The sequence below is a fragment of the Saimiri boliviensis genome, chromosome X (assembly GCF_048565385.1).
Source record: "Saimiri boliviensis isolate mSaiBol1 chromosome X, mSaiBol1.pri, whole genome shotgun sequence".
NCBI classification, from domain to species: Eukaryota; Metazoa; Chordata; class Mammalia; order Primates; family Cebidae; genus Saimiri; species Saimiri boliviensis.
This window is the reverse complement of record NC_133470.1, coordinates 15603836-15620885: the sequence shown is the minus strand read 5'-3', so window position 1 is coordinate 15620885 and position 17050 is coordinate 15603836. Positions and strand designations below refer to the sequence as shown.

Here is a 17050-nt window from a genome sequence, read left to right as displayed (position 1 = left end):
CAACATGATGAAACCTTGTCTCTACGAAAAATACAAAAATTAGCTGGACGCAGTGTCAGGCGCCTGCAATCCCAGCTACTTGGGAGCATGAGGCATGAGAATCACTTGAATGTGGGAGGCGGAGGTTGCAGTGAGCCGAGATCGCGTCATTGCCCTCTAGCCTGGACGACAGAGTGAGATTCCCGTATCAAACAAAAGAAAGAAAAAAAAAAAGAAAAAGAAAAAGAGTGCATTCCAGAAAAACTTTGGACAAGAAACCAGCTCCTTGGTCCTCACCTCTTTTAGCCTTATCAGAACCATGAAGGAGCACCACACCTTCCATTTTAGCGGCTGCGGCTAAACTGACTATAGTGAGCAACCTGCTGGAGGTCCCCACTCAGGGAGCTGAAGGCAAGTGTGTTTTGTGTTTTGGGCCCAGCACAGGGAACATGTAAAAAGTGCAAGAGTAAACTGGATTCACTGCTGCCTTTTATGCGCTCTGTGAGGAAAAGGACATTCTCAACCCCACTGTATGGGACAGTTGCCTTACAAGTAGTAAAGAACCAAGCCTTTCTATGTCTTCTTACTGCCATGTATCAGAATTTCTGTTTCTGCAGCCGGGCGCAGTGGCTCATGCCTGTAATCCCAGCACTTTGGGAGGCTGAGGTGGGCAGATCACCTGAGTTCAGGAGTTCAAGACCAACCTGGCTAACACGGTGAAACCTCGTCTCTACTAAAATTATAAAAATTAGCTGGGCATAGTGGCGCACACCTGTAATTCCAGCTACTTGGGTGGCTGAGGCACAAAAGTAACATGAACCCAGAAGGCAGAGGTTGCAGTGAGCCGAGATCATGCCACTGCACTCCAGCCTGGGTGACAGAGTGAGACACCGCCTCAAAAAAAAAAAAAAAAAAAAAAAAAAAAAAGAATTTCTGGGATTATGGAAGATCAGGGAAATGAACCAAATATCTTTTAGGACAAGGGATAGTAAGGCCCCTTCAGACAACCTAGATGGACCCTGCCTTCTCTGGTTTCTGTTTGGTGCTAGGGAAGACATCTTCTCAAGGGCTTCTAGGTCAGACATACTCTGCGAAGGAAAGATTGTGCTTGGAGGAAGGATGTCCATTGGAATGTCAACAACAATTTAAGCTTACCTTCCCACCATGACAGATTTCATATCCTTCGGGCTTACATTCATGAGACCTGATGATCATCTTCAACTGGAATTTATTAAGAATCTTGGAAGTAATATCTGGTCCAAAATAGCAGCCCCCTCCTCGACCCGTATTTGGAAAACAGCCTTTTTTGCCTCTGGGATCACTCCACAGAATATCAACAACCTTGGAACAAGAAACCAGATTTGGCTATAACTTACAAATGAGAGTATAACTTTCTAGATTCCAACTTATTTGCCAGAAATATTAACCCAAGGTATCCCAAAGTACTTCTCATTCTTCCTTAAAAATTGTTTCAGGCCTGGCATGGTGGCTCACACCTGTAATCCCAGCACTTTGGGAGGCCAGGGTGGGAGGATTACTTGAGGCCAGGAGTTCAACCCCAGCCCGGGCAACATGGTGAGACCTCATCTCTACAAAAAATAGAAAACTTAGGCGGGCATGGTGGTACATGCCTGTAGTCTCAGCTAGTAGGGAGATGAGCTGGGAGCATCGCTTGAGCCTGGGAGGTCGAGGCTGCAGTGAGCCATGATCACTCCACTGCACTCCAGCCTGGGTGACAGATGGAGACCCTGTCTCAAAAAAAAAAAAAAAAAAAAAGAACAAAAAACAACACTGTTTCATACTCATCTCCTCCATGAACAGTCAACAGAGCAATAGCAATAACAAAGAATCAGCTCTTGTCCCCCCTTTAAAAATTCCATCACAATTGTTTGACAATTGTTGAAGCTACAATGTTCTTTTCTCTTAAAAAAAACTTCATTGCCATGCTGGGCACGGTGGCTCACGCCTGTAATCCCAGTACTTTGTGAGGCAAAGACCGGCAGACCACGAGGTCAAAAGTTTGAGACCAGCCTGACCAATATGGTGAAACCCCATCTCTACTAAAATTACAAAGAATTAGCTGGGTGTGGTGGCACACGTCCGCAATCCCTGCTACTCAGGAGGCTGAGGCAGGAGAATTGCTCGAACCCAGGAGGCAGAGGATGCAGTGAGCCGAAATTGCGCTATTGTACTCCAGCCTGGGCAACTAAGACTCTATCTCAAAATAAATAATAAATAAATAAGAACTTCACTGTCACATTCAGGGGAGAAATTAAATCCCCACAATGACCACACATTACAAGTGTCTTAACGTATTCAAAGAGGTAAGGTAAATCTCCTGCTGTGGCTCTCAGCCAGGTTTTTGTCCTCTTGAGCACAAGCCTGAGGAAGCCCTTGCTGTTTCCCAACACAAATGTGGAAACATATTCATCTGAGGGTGTCTCCTAAAGTATCGCCTGCACCTTTTACCCGCTCCATGATAAGTACATTCTCAGCTTCAGCAATACATTTAGCAACTGACTAGTTTCCACAATGTGTTCTCCTAAATCCACAAGTGTTATATTAGTGTAACATTTCCTCTGGGGCCCAGGAGAGGCAAATGCAGGTGACATGATGTCCAGGACTAAAGATCCAAATTTTTAAGAACATTTTTCTGCCACCATATTACAGCGGCTTATGCCTGTAATCCCAGCACTTTTGGAGGCTGAGTCAAGAGGATTACTTGAGCCCAGGAGTTCAAGAGCAGCCTGGGTAAACATGGCGAAACCCCATCTCTACAAAAAATTTAAAAATAAACATTAGCCAGGTGTGGTGGTGCACACATGTGTTCCCAGCTACTTGGGAGGCTGAGGTGAGAGGATTGCTTGAGCCCAGGAGGTTGAGGCCGCAGTGAGCCATGTTCATGCCACTGCACTGCAGCCTGGGCAATAGAGCAAGACACCATCTAAAAACAAACAAACAAACAAACAAAAAATAATATTTTTCATAAAAATTGGAAGCTCCCTCTTTGTGGTTCTCATTTATCTGTAATGTTTCTTCTTTTATCTTTTGTGACAGAGTCTCGCTCTGTCGCCCAGACTGGAGTGCAGTGGCATGATCTTGGCTCACTGCAACCTCTCCTTCCCGGGTTCAAGCGGTTCTCCTGCCTCAGCCTCCCAAATAGCCGTGATTGAAAAGGTGTGCTACAATTGGCAACAAAAGTCAAAATACACAAATGGGACCTAATCAAACTCCACAGCTTCTGCACAGCAAAAGAAAAAGCCATTAGAGTGAATCGGCAACCAACAGAATGGGAAAAAAATTTTTGCAATCTACCCATCTGACAAAGGGCTGATATCCAGAATCTACAAAGAACTAAAACAGATTTACAAGAAAAAAACAAATGAGCCAATTCAAAAGTGGGCAAAGGACATGAACAGACACTTTACAAAAGAAGACATACAGGAGGCCAACAAACATATGAAAAAATGCTCATCATCACTGGTCATTAGAGAAATGCAAATCAAAACCACATTGAGATACCATCTCATGCCAGTTAGAATGGCGATCATTAAAAAATCTGGAGACAATAGATGCTGGAGAGGATGTGGAGAAATAGGAACACTTTTACACTGTTGGTGGGAGTGTAAATTAGTTCAACCATTGTGGAAGACAGTGTGGTGATTCCTCAAGGACCTAGAAATAGAAATTCCACTTGACCCAGCAATCCCATTACTGGGTATATATCCAAAGGATTATAAATCATTCTACTATAAGGACACATGCACATGAATGTTCATTGCAGCACTGTTTACAATAGCAAAGACCTGGAACCAACCCAAATGCCCATCGATGATACACTGGACAGGGAAAATGTGGCACATATACACCATGGAATACTATGCAGCCCTTCAAAAATGATGAGTTCGTGTCCTTTGTAGGGACATGGATGAACCTGGAAATCATCATTCTCAGCAGACGGACACAAGAGCAGAAAATCAAACACCGCATGTTCTCACTCATAGGTGGGTGTTGAACAATGAGAACACATGGACACAGGGAGGGGAGCATCACACACTGGGGTCTGTTGGGGGGAAATAGGGGAGGGACAGTGGGGGCTGGGGAGTTGGGGAGAGATAGCATGGGGAGAAATGCCAGATATAGGTGATGGGGAGGAAGGTACCACATCACGCTGCCATGTGTGTACCTATGCAACAATCTTACATGTACCCCAAAACCTAAAATGCAATTAAAAAATAATAATAAGACTGCCATTTATAAGACTTGCATGGAAGAGGAGCTAGAAATAAGTGAGAAAAAGGACAGTGAGGTGGAGAGGCCAGCAGAACTGGCAGGAGAGCTATCCTGGAATGGTAAGCACCTGGTCAGAACTAGAGAAAAGAGAAAGCCTGCACAGGCCCCACATCAGACACCTGCAGAGCTTTTGGTGATTGAAGTGACAGTTAAAACCACCCAAAGAAGGGTCAGCCCAGTGGGCTCCTTTCTCCACACTGAATTCAAAATTAGCACAACCCTACTCTATGAATAAATATGATGGAACTTTGCTGGTGTTTATGACAAAAATCACACATGCATTTTAAACTGAGTCAAACCTGGCTCTTATAACATGATGTCATGTTTTAGAGACATGGTTTGACCTGTAATATAATGATGGAAGGAATATGGAAATCAAGGCATTGTGCTTTATTAGGAGGGGATTAGGTTTTCAATTTCTACATGGGATGCAAATCATTTATAGCCAAAATTACCCCTGGGAAACCTCTTAAGTTACACTTAATGTATACAGTCACCCCTCAGTATCCAAGAGGGACTGGTTCCAGGACCACCTCCTACATACAGGATACTAAAGTCTGTGGATGCTTAAGTCCCTCGTATCAAATGGCATAGTATTTGCATATAACCCACACACATCCTCCTGTCTACAAATTGTCCCTGACTTATGATTTTCAGCTTCACAATGGTGCAAAAGCAGCCAGCATTCAATAAGCTACTTGACATGATGGAATCATGTCCAGCTAAACCCATAAGTCAAAGAGCATGTGTACTTTAAATCATTTCTTGATTACTTATAATGCCTACTACAATGCAAGTGCTATGTAAATAGTTGTTATGCCATATTTTAAAATTTATATTATATTGTATTGTTATATTGTTTTCTTGGATTTTTTCCCAAATATTTTCAATCTGTGGTTGGTTGAATCCATAATGCAGAACCCATGGATACGGAGGGTTGACTGTACATGATTGTATGTATACAACCCTATACAATCATATGGATATGTGTACTGCATTGGTTTAAAGGACATGTGTAAAAAAAAAAAAACAAAAAAATCATATGGATATGTGAATATTTTATATATATTATATAGATAATATGGATATATGAATATTTTATGTATGTGATAAACTATATGAAAATAAAATTTTCCAGTATTTTTCTCCTTTTTTGCCATGTGCAATAATTGAAATTTACAGAAATTCAATGTATGTATGATGGGACTCTGTTGAACTACAATAAGCACTGGCCAAGGAGTTGGCACTTTAAGTAATTACCCAAGTCACCTTGGTCAAATTGCTTAACACATTCAGGCCTTAGTCATCATCAAAGAAATGAGGAAGAGATATCTAACACTCATTTTTATTTGATTCTAAGTCATAAGGCTTAACAGTTTTTAAGAACTGAGCTTGTCCTTCAGAATGTATTCCATGAGTTCTGGATTTCTTTTTTCTGTCTAGAAATCATTTACTTGGCTAGGTTTACCCAGATCGTAGTGGTACTGTAAGATTAATTCCAGAACTCACAAACGTGCATAAAGGCCCCTTTGTTGGTCAAACAAATTCCTCAGTAGAAACCATCTCTTTCATCTCAACTAAACATTATCCTCTGAACTGCAGGCGCCTTGGGGTGATCACTGCATGAAAGACATTCTTTTTTTGTTGTTTAGTTTTTTTTTTCTTCTTTTTGCCAAAAACTACAGACAATATACCAAGTAACTAATTAATTATTTACAAGTCTTTCCTGAAAATTTTCAAACCAAAAAACGGGAACGTTTTACTGAATTACAGCTTTTATATGACCTGGTCAACAAAAATCTACGTGTGTGTCAGCCTTTTAAATCTCCTCAATCTAAAATAAATCATTCAAGAAGTACCTTGTGCATGTCTGCAGTTCTAAGTAATCCAGTTTCCAAAAGTGTGCTTTGAGAGAGAGTTAATAGCTCTGGAAGGTGTATCCGAATGCTTTTCTTCTAAAACAATACTATAGACTCACTATCCTTTCATATTTTCCCTTAGTTATATATCCTCCCTTCCAGCTTTTGACAATGTCATTTTTATTTAATTAATTTTTAAATTTATTTTTTGAGACAGAATTTCGTTCATTGTTGCCCAGGCTGGAGTGCAATGGTGCAATCTCAGCTCACTGCAACCTGTGCCTCCTGGGTTCAAGCAATTCTCCTGCTTTAGCCTCCTGAGTAGCTGGGATTACAGGCAAGTGTCACCATGCCCAGCTAGACCATGTCATTTTAAAAGCTATGCTCAGCCCAAATCTTCCAGCCAAGTACCTAGATTTCTTAGATTTCTTTCTTTCTTTTCCTCTTTTCTGAGACGGAGTCTCATTCTGTCACACAGGCTGGAGTGCAGTGGTACAATCTCGGATCACTGCAACCTCTTCCTCCTGGGTTCAAGCAATTCTCTGCCTCCACAGTAGCTGGGATTACTGGTGCCTGCCACCACGTCCAGCTATTTTTTTTGTATTTTTAGTAGAGACGGGGTTTCACCATGTTGACCAGGAAGGTCTCGATCTCTTGACCTCGTGATCCACCCGCTTTGGCCTCCCAAAGTGCTGGGATTACAGGTGTGAGCCACTGTGCCCAGCCAGATTTCTTTAGATGCCTTCCTCCTGCTCCCTATCTACCCTCTAGGCCTCACTGAATGAGGGCTAACTAAAGTAGGTCAAGTCCTTCCTGAGACCGCCTATCACTCTCATGTATCCCTTCAGAAAAGGCAAGGACATTCGAGTCAACCTCAGGATCAAATCCTACTCTATCGCTCCCTGACTAGCCAAGAGACCTCAATCAAGTCATTTCCCTCTTGGGAGCCTCCTCAATGCAGCTGACTGCGTTACTTAAAATTGAAATTTTGGCTGCGCGCCATGGCTCATGCCTGTAATCCCAGCACTTTGGGAGGCAGAGGCGGAAGGATCCCTTGAACCCAGGAGTTCAACACCAGTCTGGGCAATATAGTGAGACCTCGTCTCTACGAAAAATAAAAAAATGAGGTGGGAGAATCACTTGAGCCCAGGGGTCAGGGTTGCAATGAGCCATAATTGTACTACTGCACTCCCACCTGGACTGCATGAGTGAGACCCGGTCTCAGAAAAAATAAAAAATTGCAATTTTGTTCCCAAGTCCAGTTTTCCTGTTCTCCCTAACTCTGCTCTAGTTTTGATTCTTCCCACAGAACTTATCACTTATCATATCATTTACTTATTATTGTATTGTTTATCATCTAACTCCTCCCCCTCAAATGTAAGCTCTGCAAGGTAATTTGGTCATTGACATCTTTATTTGGTCATTGACATTTCCCAGAAGCCTAGAACAGTGTCTGACACATAATAGGTGCTCAATAAATACCTGTTAAATGAATGAATAAAGAGAAGGGAGTCATTCAGGCTATAAATAATTAAAATTATTTTTGAAACCTCTCTGGCCTCTCTCTCCTTGTAAGTCTGTCTTAAAGACTATTCATCTCTGTACAGTGACTTAACTCTGATTAAATATATCCCCACATTTCAGTGAACATAAGGGAAAATTTAAACTATAGCACTCTGCCAAGAATGATGAATTTCCATGACTACAAGACAAAATAAAGAATATATGATCTTCATACAAAATAGCTCACAGATATTAAGAAATGAAAGTAATTATGAGCTCTCTTTTTATCTGGAAATTTCTGCTCTAGCATAACTTATGTGTGTGTTTATCCACTATGTACCAGGAACTGAGGAAAGAAAATTAGGGGCACAACTGAAATGATTAAACATCAGAAATGAGGTTCTGGCCCATTTTACCCAGTGCCAACTCTAATCATGTGTGTGGGGTCTGCAAGTTGCTGTGTCTCTATTGTTGTGGGAGTGGGCGGTTCCATTGCAGAATAACCAGCCCCAGCCTCCTCTTTCCCGCTTCTTTTGTTTTATTTATTTATTTATTTATATTTATATTTATTTATTTCTCTCCCACTTCTTAATGCTCTACCTCATCTAGGCTTCCAGAGGCCACAGTTTTCTTTTTGTGCAACTCCAATTTCTTTAGCATTATTTTCTTTATTCACCATGATCCTAGCAGAGCTTGTTCTATCTAACCTTCAGTCTTTGGGATTTGGATGTCAAATCCCAAGGTTTAAGGAGGCATCCTTTCCTACTTGCTTGCCTCTCATGCTTACTTGCTTTTTAAATATTTTGGATGCACAGCCAATGATGAATTGCATTTCTCCCTCTGTCCCTCTCCCCGCCTCTCTCTGTCCTCATTGATTAGGGTATGTTTTATACCAAAAATCACATTTTAGTCAGCATTTTCAGCAATCAAGGTATAAGGGTGCCAAATCAAGAAACAGAGATTTCTTTAACCGTTACTGAAGGGAAGGAAGAAATTCACCACTGTTTGGTAATTGTTTTTTTTTTGTTTTTTTTGGTGAGATGGCGTTTCGCTCTTGTTACCCAGGCTGGAGTGCAATGGCACGATCTCGGCTCACCGCAACCTCCGCCACCCGGGTTCAGGCAATTCTCCTGCCTCAGCCTCCTGAGTAGCTAGGATTACAGGCAAGCACCACCATGTCCAGCTAATTTTTGTATTTTTAGTAGAGACGGGGTTTCACCATGTTGACCAGGATGGTCTCGATCTCTTGACCTCGTGATCCACCCGCCTTGGCCTCCCACAGTGCTGGGATTACAGGCTTGAGCCACCACACCCGGCCTGGTAATTGTTAATTATGTTTTCCAGCTACAGATGTAACCAACATCAGGCGGGCATGTGTCTATGTGTACTTGTGAGCACAGGTATGGAAATGTAAGTATTAGTATTTATATCTGAAAAAGAAAGGTACTTATTATGATTATGATTCTATCTGCAGGAAGAACAATTTTATCATTAAGCATTAGTCCATTTCCAATAATTTTAATTCACCTCTTTCAAAACAGGAAACCTGAAGAAAAGTCTACAAAAGACCTTTCTAAGAGGTCGTAACATTCCTATCTGAAAAGTTGAAAAACAGTTTTCTGGGGCCAGGCGTGGTGGCTCATGCCTATAATCCCAGCACTTTGGGAGGCTGAGGCAGGCTGACTACAGGCATGCACCACCACACCCTGGAGTGGAGGTCAGGAGTTCAAGACCAGCTTGACCAATATGGTGAAATTGAGTCTCTACTGAAAATACAAAAATTAGCAGGGCGTGGTGGCATGTGCCTGTAATCCCAGCTACTCTGGAGGCTGAGACAGAAGAATTGCTTGAACCCAGGAGGTGGAAGTTGCAGTGAGCCGAGATCGCACTATTGCACTTCCACCTGGGCGACAAACGAGACTCCATCTTCAAAAAACAAACAAACAAAAAACTAAAAAAAGAGCCCCAGTGTCCTGTAACATCTTTTCCTACAGTGCGAGACATGGTATGACCTAGCAGTTAACAATGAGAAATTTAGAGTCCAACAAATTTGGAATCAAATCCAGACCCATCATTTAGCAAGTTATTCAACTTATGTGAGCTTCAGTGGCCTCTCTTGGGAAAAAGGAATAATATCACCTACATCATCAGGTTGCTTTGAGGATTTAATGAGATAATACATATGCTGTTATTCTTAAGAACTCATCCCTGCCATATGGGGTAAAAACTGACAGGAAAGCAGTTAAAATGTAGGACTGGAAATTTAGAAAAACGCCAAATTTCACCAAGATAAATGAGCAAGAGTACTCAGGAGTGATCAATACATAATGGATGAATGAATGGGAGGAATATTTATAGATCTTACTACATGCCCGAAGCTGCCAGAGGCTCCAGACACGCAGCTCCAGGATATGTACACTGTCACAAAGAATGAGTACATGGCTTATTGCCTTTACATCCTTGTTTATAGATGTACTCAGTACCATTCTCAAAATGACAACATAATGACAGGAATGGCAGTCTTAGCGGCTTGGCAGACCCTCTCTCCAGTGAAATAACTATTTATCTTGTGAACATCTTTTTTTTTTTAAGACAGGGTCCCACTGTGTTGCCTAGGCTGGAGTGCAGTGGTGCGATCTCAGTTCACTGCAGCCTCTGCCTCCTGGGTTCAAGCCATGCTCCTGCTTTGGCCTCCCGAGTAGCTGGTACTATAGGCATGTACCACCAAGCTCAGCTAATTTTTGTGCTTTTTTTAATACAGACTTTCGCTCTTGTTGCCCAGGCTGGAGTGCAATGACACGATCTCAGGTCACTGCAACGTCTGCCTCCTGGCTTCAAGCGATTCTCCTGCCTCAGCCTCCTGAGTAGCTGGGGTTACAGGCGTGAGCCACCGTGCCTGGTCCTATTTTTGTACTTTTTGTAGAGATGGCGTTTCGCCAGGTTGCCAAGGCTGGTCTCCAACTCCTGGGCTCAAGCAATCCCCCCACCTCAGCCTCCTAAAGTGCTGGGATTATAGGCGTGAGCCACCACACCTAGCAGAACATCACTTAAAAAAATTAAAAACAGTTAAAGCCACTGGACATTGTACTAATGGCATACAGCATGTGGAGAAACATTTAAGAAACCTTACTAAATTTTGATACCAACAGAGAGAATTTGTGGCATGTGAGCCGTGATCTACTCTAACCCCCTTCACGGATCAGTGTGAAGGATGCTCTGCTTCAAGTGGGCGCATCCAAGGCGGGTCTCCTCTTTCCTCCAGCTCCCAGCAGAGGGCTACGGTTGCCCCAGAAGGAGCAAGCTGATGGTCATCCCTTATGCCCCCCAGCTCTGCATTACAGAAGCTGGATTCCAGGCAAGCACAGCAGAGAGGACTGGGGTTCACTTCCCTCACTCATTGAGCAGAAGCCCTATGGTAGGTATGGCAGCCTGCAAATGCTAGACCCCAACTGCGCCCATGCTTGTGCAGCTATGAGGAGATGCCATGCCAGGAAGGTCAAGCCAAGAAGCCCAAGGGCTATTATCCCTGCCCACCACCCCACTTGTGGAATGAGACGGTCACTTGAGTAGAAGTGGGCCGCTGCCCCTGCTCCAAGCTGCAGTGCAATGGCACAGAGGTTTGGCCCAGGGGGAAAGGCAGGTCAACAACAGAGCGCTGCCACTCTGCCTAAAGCGAACTGGCCTTACTGGGCACTGAGTATAAGGAAGTTCATGCCTAAAGGCACTATTGAAAACAATGGAGATGCTGGGAGTAAGCATTTATGAGGAGGATGGTCCCGCTGAGATGCTAGTAACAGCAGGACACCAGCTAGAAGAAGTTTAACAGACTGAATCAGGGAAAGGAGAGATGAGAAAAGAGCCTTTGCGGAGGTTGGAGTAAGCCTCCAACATGGTCAAAGCCCTGCCCCTGCAAAGGGGTCTAACTTAATTGGATCCGACTGTAGAGCAATCTGTGGGCCAGGGCATTGATAAAAACAATCGAGCAATCAGCTAGCAATTAGGGAAGGCTAACAGCTGGGACTACTTCAATAGAGGCAGATGGGTCAGAAGCTTAAAGGAGAGATCAGGGAAAGAGAAGGTCAAAGAGAGCCCAATTAAAACCACACCAGCCCTGGTGGTCCGAGAAACTGCATGCATGCCCAAGGCAACACTCTATGAAGAGTGACATCAGAGGCGGCACGCTGAACGGGAATAGATTTCACTGAACTAGTCCAGACAAGTCACTCAACAAACAAACAAAAAATACCAACAAGCCCCAGAGGGGCATGGGATTAACTACCTAGGGTTACTACAATGTAAGATTACAAGATAAGCAAAGAAAAAACTGACTCATACGGGGGAAGCAGGCAATAAAAACTGCTTTTGAAGTGACTAGACATTGACTTAGCAGACGAAGATTTCAAAGCAACTATTATAAGTATGTTCAGAGACATATATAAAACACTCCACCCAATAAGAGTGAAATATATAGTCTTCTAAAGTGCACATGGAGCATTCTCCAGGATAAACCATATGCTAGGCCACAAAAAAAGCCTCAACAAATTTTAAAAGGATTTACCAAAAAAAGAAAAAAGTTTAAAAGGAATTTGAATCAGGCAAAGCATGTGTTCCCTGACCACAATCAAATTAAATTTGAACTCAATAAAAGAAAGAAATATGGGGAATTCATAAATATGTAGAAATTAAATAACATACTACCAAATAACAGATAAGTTAAAGAAATCACAAGGATATTTAGAATATACTATTGAAAATAAAAGCCCAACATAGCAAAACTCTTTTTAAAGTCAGCAGTAATTGTTTAATAACATTGCAAACTTAAGGGATGGAGCTAAAGCAGTACTTAGAGGGAAATTTGTATCTTTATTAAAAAATAAAAAAGATCTTAAATCAATAATATTACCTTCTAAAGAAACTAAAAAAAGACGAGCAAAGTAAACCTAAAACAAGCAGAAGGAAGGAAATGATAAAGATTATGAGGCAGGAAAATAGGGTCTGGAGGCAGGGAACAAAGGCCAATTCACACTTGTGCTATAACAGGAAACCTCTTCTCTACAGGGCTTACACTGCAAATCACTTTGTAACTTTACTTCATCCTCTCCATTTACATAGGGTGTACCCCAAGTAACCAATGGAATCCTCTAGGGGATATTTAAACTCCCAAAAATTCAGTAACTGGGCCTTAGAGCTCCTGTGCTTGGTCTGCTCCCAGCACTGTGGAGTGTACTTTCATTTCAATAAAACCCCTCATTCCTTCCTTGCTTTGTGTGTTTTGCCCAATTCTTTGTTCAAGACACCAAGAATCTGGACACCCATCACCGTTAATATATTTTGGTGGGCCAACCAGGAAGAGGAGGTAAGCCCAAAGTTTGGGACTCATTTTCTCTCTCTGTCTCTCTCTCTGTCTCTCTCTCTGTCTCTCTCTCTCTCTCTCTCTCTCTCCCCCCTTCCTTTCCAACCTGGGACTCATGGAAGTCAGTGAAACTAAGGGGTGTCTACGTGGAGAAGCCTTACTGCCACCGCTGCTTTGCTTAAGGGACCAGGGTCTTTTTCATTTTTTTATCTCATTCTATTTCACTCTTTGAGCAGCTGTTTCTTAATAGTTCCTTGGAAATTAAGGGCAACTGGCTGGGGTCACTCCCCAGTACTGCCATACTGTCTGAAGGAATGGGAATAACTGCCCTGCCCGGAATGGGGAGGGACTTCTTTTTTTCTTTTATAAAAATATTTTCTGCACGTAGTCCCTCATTCCTACCTGCACTGCAGCTCACAGCAAACTCGCACTTGTTTCAGGAGACTTAAACCTTCTTTTCCTATTCTTAATTCTTCCCTAATCATACTCTACTGGCTTAGGAACAAAAAGGCCCATCCAGCATCCAGTTCTTACCACAGTTCATGGCTATTCTTACAACGTTCAGAGCAGGCTCTGGAGGGAACACATGCAAAGTGGCACCAGTGCCCACCTAAGTAATGCCAGAGATGTCTGGAACTCTAAGGTTGGACTCCACAGGAGGGCACTCCCGGGGATCCTGTGGACCTCAACCTGCCCAAAGGGGATGCCCTTGGCAGAGGTTCTGAGGTGTAGTATTTTTTTTTTTTTTTTGAGATGGAGTCTTATTCTGTGGCCAAGGCTGGAGTGTAGTGGCAGGATCTCAACTCAATGCAACCTCTGCTGCCTGGGTTCAAGTGATTCTCCTGCCTCAGCCTCCCAAGTAGCTGGGATTACAGGTGCCTGTCACCACACCTGGCTAATTTTTATAGTTTCTTTTTAGTAGAGATGGGGTTTCAACATTTTGGCCAGGCTGGTCTTGAATCCCTGACCTTAGGATCCACCCACCTCAGCCTCCCAAAATGCTGGGATTACAGGTGTGAACCACTGTGCCTGGCCCTGAGTCTCGTATTAAACCCTCCTTAGACTCTTCTCTTGCAGTTGCAATGCTGCTTGGCCCAAAATTGTTTAGAATCTGAAGTGTACCTGTCTAACGGGAAAGTGAGGTGGCATTGCAAGTATCCAGGCTTTCGTGCTGCTGTTCGAAGCAGGGGGCCTGGTTAACGTGTGGAGCCCTCCTTTGGTACTGCTTGGCCCCAGTGCTCCTAGGAGTCTGGGAAGGTTTTAAAAAATCAAACTGCCATGGAAACTGCTTTACCCGAAATTTTGGTTCACAGCCTTCCTTGAATTATCTATTGGGGCAAAGTAAAACCAGCAAGCTATATTGCTGTCTCGTGGCTAAGGTTCCAAGCTACTGGATCTTTGTTATGTGTGTGTATACATGTCTAAATGTTTATTTGTATGTACACTTATTGTAATGTGTTATGTCTACTAAACTGGCTTATAAGTAAAAGTGCACTTAGAAATTAGGTAAGTAAGTCTAAGTACTTTTCAAGTTCATGTGACTTAAGTATAACTTTACTAAAGAATCTAGCTTTAAAATTATTGGTGGAATAAAAATAGGCCTTCAGAATTGTCAGCATACATTTTGTCTAAATTTTATGTTTGTCTTTGCTAGATATTTTAAAATGTCAGTGTTAATTCAAGCTGGGAGCTGCTGAGGGCCAGCCTGGCTCCCATTCTATTCAAAGTCTCATAACTGATTGCTTCCTTTGGAAAGGCTAATCAGAAACTCAAAATAAGGCAACAGTTTGTCTCCCACCTGTGATCTAAGCCAAACCAATGTTCATTTTACATATGTTGATTGATGTCTACTGTCTCCCTTGTTAAAAGTAAAAGTTGGCCAGGTGTGGGTGGCTCATGCCTGTAATCCCAGCATTTTGGAAAACCAAGGTGGGCAGATCACCTGAGATTGGGAGCTCGAGACCAGCCTGACCAACAATGGAGAAACCCCACCTCTACTAAAAGTACAAAATTAGCCAGGTGTGGTGGCACATGCCTGTAATCCCAGCTACTTGGGAGACTGAGGCAGGAGAATCACTTGAACCCAGGAGGCGGAGGTTGCGGTGAGCCGAGATTGCACCATTGCACTCCAGCCTGGGCAACAAGAGCAAAACTCCGTCTCAAAAAAAAAAAAAAAAAGTAAATATCATGCTTACAGTAAATGAGATAAATGTTTTAGGTAAACATTTTGTGTAAATTAAAATCTTATTTTTGACATTCATTTAATTTCTGGGTCATTTCCAATTAAGAAAGGGCTGTAATATGGGGAAATATGTTTCTAAAATGTGGAATTGTTCTTATGTATAAATGCCCATATCTAATAGTTCAAGATTTCTTGCCTTTTAAGGTTTCACTAGAGTTTTAGATCACCAAGGATAAAATTCTAGTTAACATGTGATTCTGTATACAAAATGTGCCAGAAAGGGTTATTAGTGAAAAAAAGGAAAAATTTTGTCTAATCCAGAAGTTATCTAAAATTCAAATTACAGATTTAAAAACGTTATTTAGGAAACAACGTAGTAAGGAATCATTAAGTAGGGGAGAAAGATGTGGAAAAGTTTAAGTAATAAAATATCCTTTAAAACCTGATAGAGAATTGGAGGCATTTGGGTAATTAACATTTTCATAGTTAAAGCTTTTCTTTCTTTTTTACATTTTGAGACAAGTCTTGCTCTGTTGCCCAGGCTGGAGTGCAGTGATGCAATCTCGACTCACTGCAGCCTCCGCCTCCCAGGTTCACATGATTCCCCTACCTCAGTCTCCCGAGTAGCTGAAACTACAGGCATGCACTGCCACGCCCGGCTAATTTTTGTATTTTTAGTAGAGATGGGGTTTCATCATGTTGGCCAGGATGGTCTCACTCTCTTGACCACGTGATCCGCCCTCCTCAGCCTCCCAAAGTGCTGGGATTATAGGCATGAGCCACCATGCCTGGCCCATAGTTAAAGCTTTTAGTCTTGATTAAAGTAAAATAAGTATTGTAAAAATGCACCAGCAGTTTGGCAATTCTTTTTTTTTAATAGAGTTAAGTAGTGTGGAGCTGCATTTCACATACATGCCTGCACTGCTTCACACTGTTTATTTACTGTTTTTTGTGGATGGTGCTGGAGTGCTTATTGGTCATGTGCCTGAAGTGAGTTTCTTAATTGTACAGAATGTATAATAATATTAGTGAACTTAAGGATACTTAATTTTGCATCGGGGATGCAATATTCATTACGTGGGTTTTGGGGGGCCCTAGGTAACACTATAACCTCCAGGATAAATTGAGTAGGAAAATTTCGCGTTGGTTTCTTGCTTGTTCTTGTTTGCTGTTTATTATCTTGTGGCTTTGCTTGTGTGTGGATACATATATAAAACATGATGTTTTTTAGTTCCTAGTGGAAGGCTTTTATTTTGTTCTGTGTTCACTTCCAGCAAGTCATCATTCATTCCATTTACCTGGAATTCCTAAGCTACCCTTCTTGGGCCTACAGGAATTAATGGAGCACACCAGCGTTTTTTTTTGTTTGTTTGTTTGTTTTTGAGATGAAATTTCACTCTTGTTGCCAAGGCTGGAGTGCAATGGCTCCATCTTGGCTCACCCAAACGTCCACCTCCCAGGTTGAAGTGATTCTCCTGCCTCAGCCTTCTGAGTAGCTGGGATTACAGGCATGCGCCATCATACCCGGCTAATTTTGTATTTTTAGTAGAAACGGGGTTTCTCCATGTTGGTCAGGCTGGTCTCAAACTCCCAACCTCAGGTGATCTGCCCGCCTTGGCCTCCCAAAGTGCTGGGATTACAGGTGTGAGCCATCACGCCGGGCCAACACCAGCTTTTTATCCTTAAACTAACATTTTGGATTTTAGGCTTCCTGATACTTTAAATGTGTTAAGTATACTCTCACAAATAGAATTTAAGTCATATTTCTCTCTCTGCCTAATCTCTCCAAAATTTGTAAAGTGTATGTGAATATTTGTAGTTCACAGCAATGTGTTTGTTTGCATATAGTCAAGCAGGGTCGCCAGGGCCTCTCAGGGAGAG

At 42.4% G+C, this 17050-nt stretch overlaps 1 protein-coding gene across 1 annotated transcript in view; it reads right to left on the bottom strand.

The window, feature by feature from the left end:
* PPEF1 (protein phosphatase with EF-hand domain 1) overlaps window positions 1-17050 on the bottom strand; it is a 145924-nt gene that overhangs the window by 24476 nt on the left and 104398 nt on the right. The window contains exon 13 of the mRNA XM_074391743.1: window positions 1135-1320. Within this exon, the coding sequence (XP_074247844.1) occupies window positions 1135-1320 (186 nt within the window). The remainder of the gene's footprint in view (window positions 1-1134; window positions 1321-17050) is intronic.